This window comes from Psammomys obesus, unplaced genomic scaffold (assembly GCF_907164565.1).
Source record: "Psammomys obesus unplaced genomic scaffold, mPsaObe1.curated_primary_1811, whole genome shotgun sequence".
Lineage (NCBI taxonomy): Eukaryota > Metazoa > Chordata > Mammalia > Rodentia > Muridae > Psammomys > Psammomys obesus.
Genome location: NW_026592509.1, coordinates 3,004,212 through 3,023,969, shown reverse-complemented (window position 1 = coordinate 3,023,969; position 19,758 = coordinate 3,004,212). Strand labels below are relative to the sequence as shown.

The window sequence follows — 19,758 nt, the reverse complement described above, 5'->3', positions numbered from 1 at the left end:
GAGGGGGAGGGAGGGAGAGAAGGGAGAGAGAAAGGAAGGAGAGAGGGAGAGAACATAAATACATCCAACTCAGACTACACCTTCATCAGCAAGACCCAGACCCTTGCCTGAACCAGCCACTGGGAAACGAGTCCCCTTCACATCAGTGCTAAGAATAATAACAGCTTATATCACTGGCACTGTCAGGTCAGGTCAGGTACTGTACTAGATGCTGGCTGCGGGTCGCTTTGTGTGTTACTTTCTAAGTTCCATCCACTCCTAGCCACATTGCCGCATTTCAAGACAATAACAGAACAGGTGTCAATACCAGCAGCAATCTCTCCAGCCGTGACTGGAGCCGCTGTACCATCTGGCAGCGTATTGGTTCGGATCTTCTTTTCCTTATTCACTTTTGGAAAAGGGTCTGACCCACTGAACCCCAGACGGATGTGTGTGGACTTCCAGGGGAGCCGGTGGCCCTGAACACTTACCCTGCTGGGTAGTTAGGATATTCCCGTTCTGTAGGAACGATCTCATTAGAAAGCAGAGCCCCGTCAAGTATGTGTTCTCTCTGCATATGTGGTGCACGGTAGGACCACAGGCCTTGGGACAGAGGGTGGTGATGAATGGGGCTTGTTCTGGTCTGGTCTATTCTCCAACCCCTGCACCTCCAGCCTCCATAACACCCCCAGCAACACAGCCTATCCCTCCCCTGAAGACCCTCCCATGCGACTGTGGGCGCTCACCAACAGCTGGGCAGGGTTGGTGGCAGCAGTGAGGGACAGGCCCAGGGATATGTTCACGGCCTCTGGCGGCACTGAGGAGATACACATGTGCACAGTCAGACATTCTATAAGAGCCGAGTGGGTCTGGCCCCCACCCGGTTGACAGGGAGGCCCCAGAGGGGAAGAAGACATCATAGGGGAGCTGAGGCAGCTTGGGGTACAATGGGTAGGCCCAGGAGCTTGTCTGAGACCGAGGCTATGGACAGAGCTGCAGCTCTCCACAGACCCATGGCATAGGAGCTCAGCCTTGGGCCTGGTGCAGGGCCGTGACTTACCCTGGAGTTGGATGGACTGGCATTTCCCCGTGTCATAGCCACATTTGTAGAGAACACCTGTTTGGTTAGCGGCCCTTATTTCCTTTGGGGCTCCAACCACCACCCTGTGGGGAGACAGAGCGCGCCACAGTCAGAGAGCTCACGCCACCTCTCTGGGAAACAGAGGTTTATAACATTTGAACTTCCGGGTGGGTGGATCTTTTTCTCTCCTAATTGGAGCCCTCTCCTTCTGGCATCTAGATATTTAGTAAATATATGTTAGATGGACAGTTTCTTTAAGTGTGCCATGAGGTCTACAACAGAACATCCTCTGTGGCTTGAAGACCACAGTGTCGCACTGACACTCAGTAAGCACTCGGTAAATGTGATCCCAAAGGCCTGTTTTCTGTGAAACATTCAGAACACAAAGAAAACTGCTACATCCCATACAGGAAAAGAATTCGGGTGACACCACTGGAGTGTGGGGCTGGGAGAGATGGCACTCTGCAGCTACTGCCAAGTCCTCACCAGGAGCCGTCGTACTGGGCCACACTGTGTCCAAAGCCAGCACCGTCCATGTGGAAACGCGTCGGCTGCTCCGTGTCCAGGTTGAAGCCAAGAGAAGAAGCACACGCTGGGGAGGAGGACAAGCTGTAGAGAAGGTCTCCTCCTCCTGCCCCCATCCTGCCCAGCTCAGCTGCATCTCCCAGGCTGCTGACTCTCTTGCCTCTCTTCCACACTCAATATCCCAGGACCCCTAGCCCCGGGAATCCAGGCTCATCTCGCTGCTCTCCTTCACTCAGGTCAAAGGTACCTTCCACTGTCAAGTTTCAGTTCTCTGTTTCCACAGTGTGGTCCTCAAAGTTTGAAGATACTCTTTTCCTGCCTCTACCACTGTGGCTTCGATGAGGGAGAATCCAAGGAAAAGTTGAAAGCCACAGGAGTATTATGGGCACACCGTGAAATGTGCTTGCTCTGCCTACTTCAGAAATCTGTGGTTGTCAAGACCAGCTAGCCTCACTCTCAGGATCTCTTGGGTTCTCCCCCAGATTGGCTCTTCAATAGTCTCTCGTTTGCCAAACTCTAGCTCCAAAGCCTTATGTCTCAGCCTCTCCCTACCATCAAGTCTCTCTCCTCCCCAAGCCCCTGACCTCTCAACCACCGCCTCCAGCCCAGGGACCTGGCTCACCCATCAGCAGAAGAAGGGCTTTCCATGTGCGGCTCATGACTGGAGAAGAGGAGTGAGGCTCTGAGCAACTAGCAACTCAGAAACAGCTACTAAGTCACCGAGGAAGCAAATCAGAAGAAAGGTGGTCAGCAGACCAGAGACCAGGAGGGAAGTTGCCAGCATGACTCAGAAGGGGAGGGTGCTGAAATGAGGTGAAATGAGTAGAGAGGGGGCCGAGGAGGCCCACACATTTCACTTCCATGGAAAAGTTGTTCTAGTTAGAAATTACTTGACACATTTTTCTGGTCCTCCCAATTTTTGTCTGAACAGGTGCAAAAACCCCTGCTCACCTCCTCCCCCTCGGCTCCTTTTTCTACTGGTAGAAGCTTCCCCTTGACACTGAAGTGTGAGTCAGACTCAGGAGGGGCGAGGAACAGAGGGGGTCCTGCAGGAACCTAATGGGGACTCCCCACTTTTGGCCTGGACTTAGTCCGAGAATTAAGTATGTGACCCCTGTGAGGAGCATAGACTGGCATTCATTCATTCATTCATTCATTCACTCAGGAGGTCAGTCATTTATTCAACAAGCATAATTGAGGGAAACAATCCGAGCCCTTTGCTAGGTAGAGAAAACATAACCGCGACAGCAGTGGAAAAGCAGATGGGTAAACACTAAAGTGAGCACTGTGAGAAAGGAGGTGCAGGGACCACTGGGCGTCTCACTCAGGGTGAGAGGGCCCGGGAGACTTCCTGGAGGAGGAGGCGCTTGAGCTGAGTCTTAAAGGCAACCGAGGTCGAGAGAATACTGAAAAGCGCATTTCAGAAGCGACAGCCAGCTGTGTTCATTAAGATTACCATCAGTATTAGGCCCTTTCTCATGTCACAGGACGTGCCTTTATCAGGTAGTCCAAAAGGGTGGGGTGCAGTATTGATCAAAAGTTCTGGCTCCCATTTCTCTACCAGGAAGAGTTTAATTGTGCCAGACTGGCAGGATGACTGTGGACAGCGGCAGCCAGCAAAGAGCTGAAGTGCCGAGTAACATTTGTGACAGAACTTTTACAGTATCTAGCTCCTCGTTTTGACCTGCTTTACGGTTAACGCTGCTGGTATATCTCTGTTTTGTCTAATATGACTAAGCTTGCAGTTGCTATAAAACATGTTTAATTGCTCAGAATGCAACTCGGGGACTGGGACCTAAAGGAAATGTTCAGGTGACACCATATTGGAAATACTGTAACTCAAGGCCTACATAAGCCTCAAATAATTTCTGGGGAGGGTCAGTTTCTCTTTGGTCACTAGTCCAAAGACAGAAGCTATTCTTATTAGAGGTTTTTCCTTCCCTAAGTTTATGAGGGGAGCTCTCACTGGAGGCCTTGTTTCTCTGGTATACTATAGAGAGTTAACACAACAGGGTGGGCAAGAGAGAAAGCCAGACTGAAGGGAACGGAGGGAGAGCAAGCAGCCACAAGCCCTAGGAATTTTGTAAGACTTTTATTTTTGTCCTGGAGGCAGAAAGAAGTGTAGGAAAACAATGAGAAATGACACATTCACATTCACCTTTCAAAGAACCAGGCTTGGTTGATATCCCTGGGAGGCCTGCCCTTTTCTGAAGGGAAAAGGAGAGGGGAGGCTCTGAGGGAGAGGAGAAGTAGGTTGGGGGAGGGACTTGGAGGAGAGGAGGGAGAGAAAACCGTGGTCAGAATGTAATGTATGAGAGAAGAAGAAAGAAAGAAAGAAAGAAAGAAAGAAAGAAAGAAAGAAAGAAAGAAAGAAAGAAAGAAAGAAAGAAAGAAAAAAGAAGCGTAAAGTGAAAAGAATAAAGAAAACATAGAGTGGTTCGTAAGACCCAAGTTATGGAATCAGCACACAGCCGTGTGGGGTGTTGGCAGAGCGCCACTGTCAGGGAAAATGCCAACGGTCCCACATAACATCAGACTGTAAACGGCCAGGAGCCGTCTCACTGTCTTTGTTCAGCTCCAGGAGCCAAAAAACCATCCGGCCTAGGAGATGTAGTAATAGGAGAAGAGAAGAAAAAACAGGGATCAAGATGCGAGGCTGTAGGGCCTCTAAAAGACCAGTGCAGAGTCCACTGGGCGGCCTGCCAGCTCTGGGATCCCACCCTTCCCAAAAGAAAGCTGCCTCAGGAAACTGTTCTCACTTTCCCTGAGCCTTTGCCTTTTTGTCCCTGGGTGTTCCACTCTTTGTTCTTCCCCGGGAAGAATGCAGACACCTGGGCACTCAGCCCATGCCACAACAGTCTTTACATCTGTGCCTAGACTATGGGACTATCCGTCAGGGTCATTATAACTGGCTGAAAGTCAGGAAGGAGAATTTAGGAGCAACCATTGTTTTGTCCAGCATCCCGACACTACTACCCAGCTGAGGTCCCCTCCACCACCACCACCACACTCAGCATGATCAGAGCCCGCAGCCAGCTCCCTTTTCTAACTTGGAAAAAAGCATGGGGGACCAGGTCTGAGAGGCAAAAAACAAAAACAACAAAACAAACCAAAACAAAAACCACCTCTGTCTTACACAGATGAGCAAAGTTCCCTCCAGAAGGGGGTGTTATACCACCACACCTAAGCCAAGAGATGGGATCCAGAGGTCTTGGAGAGGAATTTGAAATCTTGAGGACCTGTCAGAGCCCAGGGTGGATGGACAGACTTCTTTATTCATGTCTGTGTATGGTTGGGCAAAGAAATTCAGACAGTTTGGGGGCTGAGATTGACGGCTTTCAGGAGCCAACCATTGGTGGCTTCATAAGAGAGACAAAACATTTAGACCAAGGTCTTCCCTAACAGTAAATTCCATGACTGCCCATTCCCATATTTGCCTGTTTGAATAAAATAAAAAGAAATCTATCTACCTTGTTTTTGAGACAGGGTCTCTTCTCTCTCTGAACCAGAGTTAACCAGTTCAGCAGGCCATCAAGTTCGAGGGAAATGCTTGTCTTTGTCACCCTGCACTGGGACTACAGACGCTTGTGGTCATAGTATATAGGAGAAGCTGATAACACTGCATTGATGTTATAAAAGATCGACTAAACTTGCTCAGGAAATATTAAGTCACACGAGGAAGAATTTAGCTGAAAGAGCACTCCCAGATCTCTTACCAGGAAGGAGCATAGTTCTGCCAGGCAGACGGGATGACCATTCCTGGTCAAGCCAGGATAGCTATGACGATATTTCACATTGTAAATCACCGTAACAAACATGCTTAGTTGCTCACACGCAGCATGGGGCTGTGAAGCTGTGTGAGCTGATGCGGCTTTTGTCCAGGGCTGACTCCCTTTTTCGCATTAGCCGGAGCCATCCCTGCATGATTATTAAAGAGTTTTCCTTATTTTCCCTGAGTGTGTGAAGTGAGTTCTCACTGGGGGGCTTATTTCTCCAGTGCAGCCACACCTGAATTTTTACTGAGTTCGTTTGTCTGTTGGGGTGGGGTGCCATAGCATGCATGTGGAGGGCAGAGGGCAACTTGCAGCATTAACTCGCTCCTTTCACCAAGTAGGGCCTAGACACGGAACTCAGGTCATCAGGGCCAGGAATAGTCCTAATATACAAATAATGTAGAAGGCTTTATTAAAATTGTGATAAATATAAAGTGATGAATACATACATACATACATACATATATATACACATATCCAAATAGCCTTATGTCAAATGTTCTTTTCCTAATGAAATCAAAGACAATACAATCCCAAGGAACACTAACAGTCAGGATGTGTTGAGTTTCCTCTGTGTAGAATTAAGTTTTAAAAGGTCATTTAAAACCTGTTTCATGGGGAGTTAGTATGATGGGGAAAGGATAGGAGCTCCACTAGGACCAAATATATCTTGGCACAGGGTCTTTTCTGAGACTGACATTCAACCAAGGACCATGTATGGATATAACCTAGAACCTCTGCTCAGATGTAGCCTGTGGTAGCTCAGTAACCAATTGGTTTCCCATAGTGAGGGGAACAAAGACTATTTCTAACAGGAACTCAATGACTGGCTCTTTGACCTCCCCACCCCCCAAGGGAGGAGCAGTCCTGTTAGGCCACAGAGGAGGGCTTCGCAGCCAGTCCTGAAGATACCTGATAAAACAGGATCGGATGAATGGGGAGGAGGTCCCCCCCATCAGTGGACTTGGAAAGGGGCACGGTGGAGATGAGGGAGGGAGGATAGGATTGGGAGGGAATGAGGGAGCGGGACACGGCTGGGATACAGAGTTAATAAAATGTAACTGATAAAAAAAAATTAAATTAAAAAAAATTAAAAAATTAAAAAAAAAAAACCTGTTTCACCCGAGTAAAGCCATAAAAGGACATCTAAAGGCTGCAGACAATCCTAATGTGTTTCATTGCTTATTAAAGGCAGTTTCTCTTTTATAAGCTATTTGGGGCAATAACTTATCTCTGAGCCTCTGGGTTTAGAGAAAAATAAAATAAGTAAAATACTCGTTACATTACTGACTTGCCAATGCATTATTAACATTATTAACATCCAGACGCCTGCTAAGTGGCTCAGGGGAGACAGTGCTTGCCATGAACATGAGGACTTGAGTTAGGGTCCTCACCACCGAGGTGTGGGCAGGCAAGATGGCTCAAAAGGGGAAGGGACTTGCCGCCAAGCTTGAGGACCTGAGTTCAACCTCTGAGACCTATGTGGTGAGAGAACCAATTCCTGAAAGCTGTCCTTGGGCCTCCACACGTATGCCTTGGCATGTGCACGGACACATACATATATGCATGCAACACACCATTAATTAATATGCAGTCAAATGCTTCAAAAACAACAACAGAAAGAATATTCCTGGAAAAGAAATGCATAGAACTAATCTAATAAAAGGCTTTTTTGTATATTAGATGTATTTGATCTACAAAAAAGCATTTCTCTGTCCGCATGGCAACTGGTTCACTTATTATCCTTGATTATTAAGCAAATAAAATTTCAACTTCTCACAATATTTTGCATTCTTTGACAATTTTATATATGTATACAATGTATCTTGATCATATCCATCCCAAACGCTTTTCTCTTGCTCCCTCAGACATCCTTCAACATATCCTTCTCTCACCTTCATGACACATTAAAAAACATAATAACCCACTAGGTTCACATTCATGTGGGCGTGTGGCTGTCCGATGGAGCACAGGCAACCTACATGCGCCAACAGCCGCACACACCAAAGAAAGATGGCGCCCCCTCCCTCAGCGGCCATCTACCACCAAAAGCTTCTCAGCTGGGGGTGGCTCTTCACAAGCCCCTCTACCTCCGTGCTGTAGCGTTCAGGGGCTTGATCCTATGCAGGTGGCCGTGGCTACGAATTCATGAGGGCAAGAGCTATGTCGTGTTCAGAAGACGACTTTTTACGTACTCTTCCCCACCCTCCAGTGCCTACATTCTTTCTGTTCCCCCTTCTGCAATGTTCTTTGAGCCTTACAGTCGTGGGAAGGAGTGGTTCAAGTGACCTTTTAAGGGCTAAGCATGCAACAGTCACTTATTCTTAGCACTATGACCAGTTATGGATTTCTTCATTAACCACTACCCACTGAAAAATAAAAGCAAGCTTCTGTAACCAGGATTGAAAGCAGCAGAAACCTATGGCAGAGTTCAGAGGTCAAGGGTGGGGTCTCATGAGCCCCCTCCCCCTTCCTTGACTGATTGTAAATAGGGTCAGTTTTGTGTGACCCAGGACAGGTAGCTGCAATTTAACAACTGTGATGGTTTTATCTACTCCAGAGAATGGCATTTTGTAGCCTTCCACCAGCTCTTTCATACTTCCCTCACCTCTTTCGGCGAAAGTGACCTGATCCTCACAGGTGGTATTTTTAGAGCTATGCCCATGCCAATTGCTTCTGTTTTACGTCTTAGGCAGCCATGTGTCCCTGCATTCACCACGAGTTGGTTGTCTTCAGTGTGTGATGGGGGTAGGGAGATGGCACAAGATAAAGTTTGTGCTTGTTGCACAAGCAGGAGGGCCAGAGTTCAGGTCACCAGCATGCACACATATGCTGGTTAGGCCTCAAGGCCCACCTGTATCCCAGTGCTCAGGAGGCTGAGAGCTGGATTACTAGAACAGCTGAGTCAGCAAGCTCTGAATTAAAATGGGAGACCCAACTTCAATAGATAAGGCGAAAAGCAATCAAGGAAGATCATGGCATCAGCTCCCATTTAGACTAAGTATTCCAAAATCTCTCACTCTCTCCATATTGTGTTACAACTCTGAGGGGGAAAGGCTTCCCCAACAGAAGTGTGACAGCTCTGAGGCAAGAGGTTTCCCCTGTGGAAGTGTTACAGCTCTGAGGGAAATGGTATTCTGACAGTCAGAAGCTAAGGAATGCCAGAGTCACTGCGCAAGAAACCTCGCACAAGAGACTTCTTGGGAAAGACAGAAGAGGGTGGCTGCCTCTCCTCCAGTGAGAAGCAGCAGGGAACTGAGCAGGAGACAGGCTTATGTAGGGTTTCTTGGGGGAGAAGTTTTTAAAGGTGAGATTTCAATCAAGGGATTGGTGAGGTTTTGTGCTCAGGGATTGATGGGTTTTGGTGGGTTTTCAAACCTGAAAGTGGGCTCAAATCGTTTACCCTACATCGTCCAGATGTGAGTCCTTGTGTCAGTTCCCACCTACTGCAAGAAGTTTCTCCGATGACGGGTAAGTGAGGCGCTGGTCTATGGGTGCAGCAGTGTCGTTAGAAGTCATTTTATTGCTATGTTCCTTTAGCAGAACAATAGTATCTGGTTTCCCCTAGATCCGTGGCCTATCCAGTCTCAGGTTCTTGGCAACCACAGAAGTATCGGGTATGGATTCCATATAATGGAGTGGGTCTTATTTCTAATCAAAGAGGGGTTGGAGGAAAAAACAAACAAACAAACAAACAAACCTACACAAACACGGGTTGGCTACTCCCAGAACATGTGTGCCACTGTTAAACCAGCATATCTTGTAGGCAGGTCATCTTTGCAGGTTGCAGGGGTTGTAGCTGAGTTGAGTTTGTTTTTCCTTTAGAGTAGCACACAGAGTTCCTTCTGGAACCATGACCTCTAGTCAGTAGGAGTGAAGCCTCTAGTTAGGCCCCAGCTCAACTTCTCTGTGTTTAATGAGATATGTAAATGTTGCTTTCAGCTAAGGAGCTTACCACCAGTTTGTGGGGAGAAGCGACTTAGCAACATCCTGAGATATGTGGGGATTTCCTTGTGGCCCTCTGACCAATGATTCAGCTAGCTGTAACCCATTCCTGTCACTAGAGGGTTCACTTAGTGGTGAAAAAGTCTACTTGGGGCTTTGTCTCCCACACTGTTTGGTGACTTCATTTGAATTTTTTTTCATATATGTATGTTTTAGGAAGTTTCTACAGTTGCAAGTTTCCAATATGGCACCTCAAACAGCTCTTAGTGTTAACTGTTCCTCACCCGTATTCCTTCCCTTCCCTATCCCTTTCTCCCTTCCCCACTTAATTCCTGAATTCCAGTTTCCCACATCGCTCTATAACAATACATTCTATGTTCCCATCCCATCCTTAGTCCTTACTAAGTACCTGACCTCTGTGGTTATATGAATTGCAGTGTGTGTATTAAAGGTTTAAAAGCTAACATTCACATACAAAAGAAAGCAAACAGAATTTGTCATTTGGGGTCTGAGTTAACTCACTCAGGATGTTTGTTTTTCTATCACCATCCACGAACCAGAAAATTACAGTTTCATTATTTAATAGCTGACTAATATTCAATTGTATAAATGTACTTCATTTTCATTACCCATGTATCAGTTGATAAATGCCTGTCTTCAATATCTGGCTGTTATGAATAAAGCAGCAGTGTACATCGATGAACCAGTATGTCTGTAAAGAGGTAGAATCCTTTGAGTATATGCCCAAGAGAAGTATAGCCGAATCTTTAGGTAGCTCTGTTCCCAGATTCCTGAGGAACCGCCACACTGATTTCCATAGGGGATGAACAAGTTTGGACTCCAATCAGCAGTGGATAAGTATTCTCCTTTCCCTGTATCCTCATCAGCATGAACTGTCATATTTGTTTTATTGATCTTGCCCCCTCTGGCTGGGGTAAGATGAAATCTCCAAGTAGTTTTCATTTGCATTTCCCTGATAGCTAAGGATGTCGAACATTACTTTAAATGTTTCTCATCCATTTGTGTTTCATCTTTCCCAAGTTCTCTTCATTTTCGTACCCCATTTTAAAATTGGGTTATTTGGGTGTTTGTTTGTTTGTTTGTTTTTTGATGTCCATTGTTTTAATTCTTCATATATTTTAGATACCAACCTTCTGTCAAATGTGTAATCAGTTAAAAAAAAAAAAAAAAACAAAAAACGTTTCCAATTCTGTAGCTGGCCACTTTACCCAAATGATGGTATGGTGTCCTTTGCCAACGCTTTTCAGCTTCGTGAGGTCTCTAAGTGTTAGTATTTTGGAACACAACCTGCTCCTGGGTTGCCCAGCAACTTATGATGTCATCATGTGTCGCCGCCAGGTGGCCACACCTGGAAGGCGTGGTTACCTTGTCCCTTAAAGGAACATCCTGACACGTGGTCGCTCTCTCTCTCTCCCTCTCACTCTCTCACTCTCTCTTGGGGCACCCCATTCCCTTTTCTCTCTCTCTCCCCATCATGCCCTATTCCCCCACTCCCTCCATACCCACCCAATCAACCTCTTGCATAGAAGATCGGTTGACACAGCCTCGTTTCTTTTAATACAGAGCTAACACTAAGAACTATTGTCCTTATGCTATCAGTGTCCTGTTCAGAAAATCTTTTCCTGTGCCAATGAACTCAAGCCTATTCCCCACTTTCTGTCAGATTTAGGTTATCTACTCTGGTCTTTGAGTCACTTGGAGTCTTGTGCAGGTGATAAATAAGAATCTATTTGCAGTCTCCTACACATACTCCTCCAGTTTGACCAGAGCTACTTCTTGAAGATGATATCTTTTTTCCAACTTTGGCCTCTTTGTAAAAAAAAGAAAAAAAAAAAATCAGGAGTCCACAGGTGTATAGAAGTACATCTGGTTCTTCAATTCTATTTATCAACGTGTCTGTTTTTATGACAACGCCATGCTGTTGTTTTTACTGCTATAGCTCTGTAGTCCAACTTGAAATTGGGGATGGCGATACATTCAGTAGTTCTTTTTATTATTCAGGATTGTTTTAGCTATCCTGGAGTTTTTGTGTTTTAGATGAAGCTGAAAGTTGTCCTTTCAATTTCTGTGGAAATTGTGAAACAATTTTGATGGGGATTGCATTGAATCTGTACATTGCTTTCTGTAGAATGGCCATTTTCACACTATTAATTCTACCAATCTTTGAGCATGGGAGAGCCTTCCACCTTCTGTCTTCTTTCTTCAATGTCCTAATATTTTTATTACACAAGTCTTTCACTTACTTAGAGTTACCCCCAATTTTTTAGGCTTTCGTGATTTCTTTTTCAGTCTTTCACTTATATATATGAAAGCTATCGACTTTTGTTGTATTAATTTTGTGTCCAACTACATTGCTGAAAGTGATTATCAACTGAAGAAATTTCCTGGTAGAGTTTTAAGAGTCTTTTATGTATAAGACCATATCATCTGCATATAAGGATAGTTGACCTCTTCCTTTACTATTTGTATCCCTTTGATCTCCTTCAGTTGTCTTAATACTCTAGCTAAGATTTCATGTACTAGGGTGAAAAGGTATGGAGAAAGTGTACCTTCTTTTACATCCTGATTTTAGTAGAAATGCTTTGAGTTTCTCTCCATTTAAGTTAATGTTAGCTGTGGGCTTGACGTAAATCGTCTTTATTGTGTTGAAATCTTTCCTTTGTATCCCTAGTCTCTCCAGGACTTTTATCATGAAGAGGTGTTGGGTTTTATTAAAGGCCTTTTCTGCATCTAGTGAGATGACCTTGTGGTTTTGTTTTTCAATATGTTTATGTGCTGGATTACGTTTATTGATTTATATATGCTGAACTATCCCTGCATCTCTGGGATAAAGCCTATTTGAACATGGTGGACAATCTTTTTGACCTGTTCTTGGATTTAGTTTGCAAGTATTTTATTAAGGTTTTTTGCATCTATGTTCATAGGGGATATTGGTCTATAATTTTCCTTTTTGTCAAATCTTTGTGCGGTTTTTAGCATCAAGGCAATAGTGCAATGATGATGGGCACAAGAGATATTGCATGAAAGGGGTTTATTGGATGGAGAAAGAGAGAGGAGAGAGAGAGAGACATGAGACACCCCGAAAGAGAAAAGGGAGAGAGCAGGAGACAGCAAGAGAGTGCATGAGCAAGAAGGCAATAGAATGACAAAATGGGGAGTTGGTCCTTTTATGAATTGAGCCTGCCAGGTGTGTCTAGCTAGTGGGGGATACATGATGATATCATAGGTTGCTAGGCAACCCAGAATCAGGCTGCCTAAATACTAAACCAATAGTGACTTTTTAAAAATAACTTGGAAATGTTCTTTCAGTTTCTGTTTTGCAGAATAATCTGAATAGTATTGCCTTTAATTCTTCCTTAAAGAATCTTGCACTGAATCCATCTGGGCTTTTTTTTTTTTTTTTTTTTTTCATTTTAATTGGGAGAGTTTAATTACTGCTCATATTTCACAAGGAGTTATAAGTCTGTTTAAATAAATTATTTGATCTGGATTTAACTTTAGTAGGTTGTATACATCAAGAACTTCATCTGGGGCTGCAGAGATGGCTCAGATGTTAAGACCACTATCTGTTCTCCCAGAGGTCCTAATTTCAATTCCTAGCAACTACATGGTGGCTCACAAGCATCTACATTGGGATCTGATGCCCTCTTCTGGCATGCAGGTGTACATGCAGATAGAGCACATATACACATTAGATAGATAGATAGATAGATAGATAGATAGATAGATAGATAGATAGATAGATAGATAAAAAAATTTTTTAAAAGAAGAACTTCATCTGTTTCTTTTCGATTTTCCAATTTGGTGGGGTACCAATTTTTAGAGTCTCTCCTCACGATTCTCCAGATTTCCTGAGTGTCTGTTATCATGCACTCTTTCATCCCTAGTTTTATTAATATGGGTCTCTTGGTTAATTTGGCTAACGGTCTGTCAATCTTGTTGATTTTATCAAAGAGCCACCTCTTTGTTTCCTTGGTTCTTTGTGTTGCGTCGTTCGTTTATTTGTTTCTACTTTATTGATTTTGACCCTGAGTTTGATTATATTTCAAGTCTACTCTCTTTGGTTGTTACTTCTTTTTGTTGTTCTAGAGCTGTGTCAGTAAGTTACTCCTGTGAGATCTCTACAGTTTTTATTTTTTTGATGTGCTCACTTCCTGCTATGAACTTGCCTCACAGAAATGCCTTCATAACATGGGTGCGCAGGAACGATCTTCTGCCCTGCTGTTCATGGCTGCTGGAGTGTGCTGCCACTGCCCCTGCCCTGGGTTCAGCTAAGCTCAGACGGCCTCCTGCTGAGGCGCCGCACCTGTTTCAGCCTGCTTCCAAACCCTGCACTATAGCCTCAGGCCCAAGGTTTTTAAATCTCTCCATGCTCACTCGCTCCTTCGCAGAGGAGGGTTTATGAACCGGCTCAGTCCTGCCACTCGTGCTTGGGGTGCCACAAAGCACCCCAGGTCGAGAGCTGCTGTGGCTGCGAACAGCACGTAGCAAATCGCTATGTTGATTTGGGGATAGAGAGAGGACACACCATGCGCTGGGGTCCCGGGTGGCGGCCAGGTGGCGGCTCATAAACGGACGCTTGCCCCTCCTCCACTCCTGCAGGACTCCAAGCACGCTTTCTAAACTTACTGGCTCTCAAAATCTCTGATCGCTAAGGCCCTACTTCCCAGCTTTTAAAAATCCTTTCTCCCACTAAATAAAAAGCCTCTGATTTCTTTTCATGCTCTCAAGAAAAAAAATCTTAATCTTAAAATTAAACTGTAAATCTTAAGATGACCACATGGTATAAAACAACAGTTTTAACTCTGTTTATTTTACCTCCTTTTAGACTAACAAAGCAACAAGTCTCATTTTAAATGGGTATGGAATTCTATATAAATTCAAAGTTACATTTTTACAACATGATTTATATATATGATTCAGCCCTGGATCAAAATTTTATATGATACTAAAATTTTAAGCTTATAAAGGTCTACTCAGATTAACAGGCTAATTTAAAATGTATGTCTAACTGCCTATCTCTTTATCAGCTCCTGAATCAATGAATGAATGCCGTTTCGTCTGCCATGAGCTGCCTATCATCTGGATTCACTACTAGGCTTTCTGGCTAATAGATTTGATATAGTAAATTCAAATGTAATTTTAAAATTGTTTTATACTGTTCTGCTCTATTGTTGATTCTAAAACTCATAACTCAAGGGTTACTAGATAAAAATGTTTACCTAGATGCCCTTAAACTATATGATTCCAAGGATACTCTAAATTGAGGTCTATTAGTTGTAGAATCATTTGTTTATGTTAAAACTTGGTCGTTGTGCTATATCTTCACTCTCAAAACGGTTAAAGTATGCTTGGTTTTGTTTTCTGAATATGTTAATATTATTCTATATTATAGCCTTAGACTTTTTATAAACTAAATCATATAGGAAACTGTTATACTCTCCTTATGGACTATCTTTATGACTTTTAAGGTTCCAACTTAACAGAGATGGAACCTAAAGTTCTAATCGTTAATTGATGATTAACAAATGCACATTAATAGTCATCTTGTAGATGATAAAGTCCTTTAACATGTCCAAAAATATATTTATAGTCCAACAGATGCAGACACAGTCTCACTACAATCTTAACTAAATGGCTCAGGATGCACCCTGAACCCCCATCCAGGTGTTGGTAAAACGATTTTCAAAGCCTTCCTGATGGGCTCAGCAACAGCCTAACTCTACTCCAGACCTTGGCTGCTGCAATACGACATTTAGTTAGGACCTTTTCCTTGGGTGAGGTCCTCTCCAGAATGGTTTCATCTGCAGTTAAAAGATCCTGATACAAGATAAACTGTGTCTGCCCAGGCAACGGTGCCCTTGGTCCCTGACCAGTGCTGACAAGTTGCTGGAACAGATTGCACCAATTTCCTTGAGTCAAAGCTCGCTCCTGGGATGCCTCGACAGGTCACTGACTCCACTCTCCCCATGGGAGCAGTCCATTTGCCAGTTCCTGCAGATTCTCCTAGGGGATGCCTTCTGGAGAATTTCACATTTCTACACGTAGTACTGCCTTAAGGACTTCTAAGCTTACATGCCTCTGCATGTAAACTTGGTCTCAACATCCCTTGGATGACAGATCCAAAACAAAATTTAATTACTGTCAGCAATCAGTAATGAAGGTTCCTGTGTTCAAGCTTCTCTTCTTCGTTCCAAAATCTTCCCTCTGCTTGCTCTCCCAAAAGTTTTCAAATGTATACCTAAAAATTTTTTTTAAAAAAGTTTTTCTTCCTAACCTACTTAAGCTACTTAACATAGCTATGTTCCAATATCCTGTCAAGTCCAGGTGCTTCCTACATCCATGACCGCAGCAAAGCAACTACCTACAGGTGCTCCAGTCTAACCTCAAAGACTTCATCAAAGCTGGGCCTGCACTGTTCCCTCCCAGCCACAGATGTTCTCACAGCATCAAAGCAGCCTGTTCTTCCTGGACTTGGCCAACACTTCAGCCTTTTCGCCTCCGTATCATATTGCTGCCCCAGTGTCAGCAGGAAGTAGCTAAAGATGATTGATTTCTTTGCCTGTTGTCCATTTATCATCAACAAAAGGCTGGAATGGTGTGACTCGGGCCTGGACAAACAGCTCCAAGTTCTCTCAGCATTCCTCAGTCCCTATCTGCTGCTGGGCATGGTTGGCTGCTGGAGCCCACTGGCAGAGTTCTTGAGTCAGGAGTGAGAATTAAAATTAACAAACCAACACACAACACATGGGAACTTTCTGAGAGGCTCTAGTGGTAGATGCTTTGCTTTATTCCAGACTCCTTCTAATTCCTTCTAAGCCAGAGCAAAAGCACCTCAGCACAATGAGTGAATTCACAAGGAATCAAGCAAAAGGTGTGACTTTGACAAGACATCCCACCTGCTGTCTCAAACAAAAGGAGATAGACTTGATGACTTATCACTGACTCCAGTGAAGGCCAGGGTGAAAGCAGTCTTTCTGCTGAGATCTAAATATCAAAACACTGCAGACCAGTAGATCCCAACAAGTCTCCCTTTTTTATTTTTTAAAAATTGACCATAACTTAAGAGCTATGGAGAAGATTGTGCCTGTCTTAGGTTGTCTCTCTTGTAAGATATATTCTTACCTGTCATTGGTACATGAATTCCATCATTCATGCCCTGTCTTAGGTTGAATATGCTTAAAGAGAGCTTACCTATCTTTGACTACCAACCTCTGCTCGGGTAGACACTGGGGTTTAATCTTATGTAGATCAGCTCAGCTTTAACATTCTAACAGGCCTTCAGGAAGGTTTTGTCACTTTTTAGGAGACATGCTCCAAAAAAGAATAATAAGCCAAGTCCAAAATAACACTCCATGACAGTGACTTAAAAGATGACCCTTTGTGCTAATACCAAGCCTGAGAAACATTCACAGGAACCATAGTAAAAGGCTGTCAAAAAATCAGAACCATTTGAAGGCTTAGACGTGTTAGTTTACATTGCTCGCAAGAAACATTAAAGTTGAATTTTGTATAAAAACGTTAACATTTCCAAACAACAAAGCATAAGGAGAATTTACATAGGCAGTTACAGGGCCTCCCAAGAGTTTCTTGACAAGCTTCCAAATATAGGTCTGCTGAAAACGAGAATCAGGCCGAAGTCCCATACTCAGTCCTCTTTTTCATTTTTCCTGATTTTGTTGAGAATTGTCCTCATTAACAGATCAATCAAGTCCAGTCCGTTGTATAAGAGGTTTCTCTGCATGACATGTTCTCCCAGGAGCAGAATGAAAAAAAGGTGGGTCAGGAGCATAAGCCCAATGCAGCTTTCCCTTCACCATCAGGACAGAATTCACCATGGTCAGCAGCAGGAAAATCCTCTTTCTGGGGAACATCTCCTGCAAATCTCACCAGCCTTTCTGGGATCCACCTGGCTCTTTCTGCGTCCTGCAGAAAAACACAGACATGCCCTCTTCCCTGTATTAATACGGGATCGGGGCCCTGCCATATTCCAGTAATCATATATTTCCATTTTACTTGGGCATAATCATCTTTGGTATTAGGGTGTCACAATCAATCAGCCACAGAACAGCCTTGTATATCCACATTCAAAAAATTTAAAATAAAGAGAGCATGATTAAGATAATTTTGTGGTGTTTGGGAATATAACTACCCCTTTTTTATCTTTTGCAATTAGTTCTTAAGAGATCTGTGGGTATGCTCAACAATTCCTTGGCCTTGAGATTATATGGAATACCCCTTTTATGATTTATATTCATTTGCACACAAAAACGTTGAAAAGCTTCACTAATATATGCAGTACCATTATCAGTCTTCATAATGGAAGGAATATCAATTGTAGCAAAACACTTTAAGCAATGACTTACAATGTGTTTGGTGGCTTCTCCTGCCAAAGGAGTTGCCGTGATAAATCCTGAAAAAGTATCAATTGTTACGTGAACGTATTTTAGTTTTCCAAATTCTGGGATATGAGTAACGTCCATTTGCCACAAATTATTGGGAGTCAATCCTCTAGGATTGACACTATATTGAGGTACATTAAAATGTTCAGGACAAGAAGAACATAATCTTACAATTTGTCTAGTAGCTTCTCTGGTAATATTAAATTGCTTTCTTAAGCTCTATTTTGATGTTGTAAGGCATGAGACTGTTGAGCCAATTCTTGTTGAGTTAATCCAACCAAGTGTGTGGCTTGATCTGCTAAATCATTCCCCTCAAGTTAGAGGTCCAGGAAGTCCTGAATGAGCTCTAACATGCCCTATATAACAAAGCTGCACATGGCTCCAAATACTTTGTTGAATCTCTCTAAATAGATCTTATATTTGTTTATTAGCTGTATCAACATATGTTACAGTCTCTAAGACTTGCAAAGCCTTAGCAATATATTGGCTATCAGTGTACAAGTTAAAAGAGGTAGAAGCCATATTTTTTTGTTTCATTTTTATTTTTTAGTATTAGTTACAGTTTATTAACTTTGTATACCAGCTGTATCCTGCTCCCTCATTCCTTCCCAATCCCACCCTCCCTCTCTCATCTCCTCCCTGCCCCTTTCCAAGTCCACTGTCAGGGGAGGACCTCCTCCCCTTTCATCTGACCCTGGTTTATCAGGTATAGAAGCCATATTTTTAAAGACTACAGCTACAGCTCATAATTCTACAGCTTGAGCTGAGGCTGGCAATGTTTGCAAAACAAAAGTTTATCCCTGCAGTACAAATACAGCTTTTCCATTTGAATATCCATCTGTGAATGTTGTTGGAATTTGAGATAATGGCTTTTGTTTAATTATTTTAGGAAATACAAAAGCATGTTCATTGACAAACTGAAGTAATTTATCTTTTGGATAATGACTGTCAATACATCCTAAATAATGAACAAAAGCTATGGCCCAACAATTTGCATTTTGAAATAACCAGTCTACTTGTTATTTGGTAAAAGGAACTCCAATTAAGGAGGGCTCTCTACAAAAATACTTGAGAGTCTATGTGAGCCATTAGAACTAAGCTAGCCACTGCTTCATAATATGGTGTTACAACTCGCACAGGAGACACAGGCAAGTGCAACCATAATAATGGTCCTTCTTGCCACAATATAGCAGTTGGAGTATGAACAGTAGCCACAATATATGCATCCCATTCTTTTCAATAATCAATATATTGAACATGCTGTTTTTCAATAGCTAATTCTATCTTCTGCAGAGCATCACGAGCTTCTTTGGTAAGTTCCCTTTTTGACAAAGGATCAGCCTCTCCTTTTAAAACGTCAAAAAGTGGTTTCAGCTCTCCTGTAGTTATTTTCAAATAGGGTCTAAGCCAATTAATATTACCTAAAAACTTCTGAAAATCATTTAAAGTGTTTAGGTTGTCTTTCCTTAATTGAATTTGCTGAGACATAATAGTCTGAGGGTACAATTTATGTCCCAAATACAAATAAAGTGGCTCTGTCTGAAGCTTTTCTGGTGCAACTACTAAACCTTGATCCTTCAAAGTTTGTTATAAGCGTGCAAAAGCACTTAATAAAATCCCTTCATTCTTATGAGACAGTAAAATGTCATCCACATAATGAATAATATACACTGAATATGTTTGTCTAGTTTTAAAAACAGCTTGAGCCATGAATTTTTGACATAAGATTGGACTATTTACCATACCTTGAGGTAATATAAACCAATGATACCTCTTCATAGGTTCTTTAAAATTTACTGATGGCATGCTAAAAGCAAATCTTTTACTGTCTTGAGGAGCAGAGGAATAGTATAGAAACAATCCTTTAAATCTAGTATATCTTAAAAGTATCTCTAGGTATAGCAGAATGGGTAGGTAGTCCAGGTTGTAAGGCTCCCTGTTGTAGGTGGTTATTAATATTTACTATTGGTTTATCTTCTGGTAAGGCTGCTGTTAATCCTCAGCAGCTGTATAACCAAATCACCACACAGAG

The 19,758-nt window shown here is 43.0% G+C and overlaps 1 protein-coding gene across 1 annotated transcript; it reads right to left on the bottom strand.

The window, feature by feature from the left end:
• Window positions 1-307: 307 nt before the first annotated feature.
• Window positions 308-2,270, bottom strand: LOC129681524 (integrin alpha-X-like; the record flags this gene model as incomplete). The annotated part of the gene is made up of 6 exons (XM_055613474.1): window positions 2,208-2,270; window positions 1,547-1,652; window positions 1,040-1,143; window positions 726-796; window positions 471-582; window positions 308-388 (listed from the first exon to the last, which is right to left on the bottom strand). Coding segments are annotated over exons 1-6 (511 nt in total), but the record flags the coding sequence as incomplete, so codon positions are not given.
• Window positions 2,271-19,758: the final 17,488 nt, after the last annotated feature.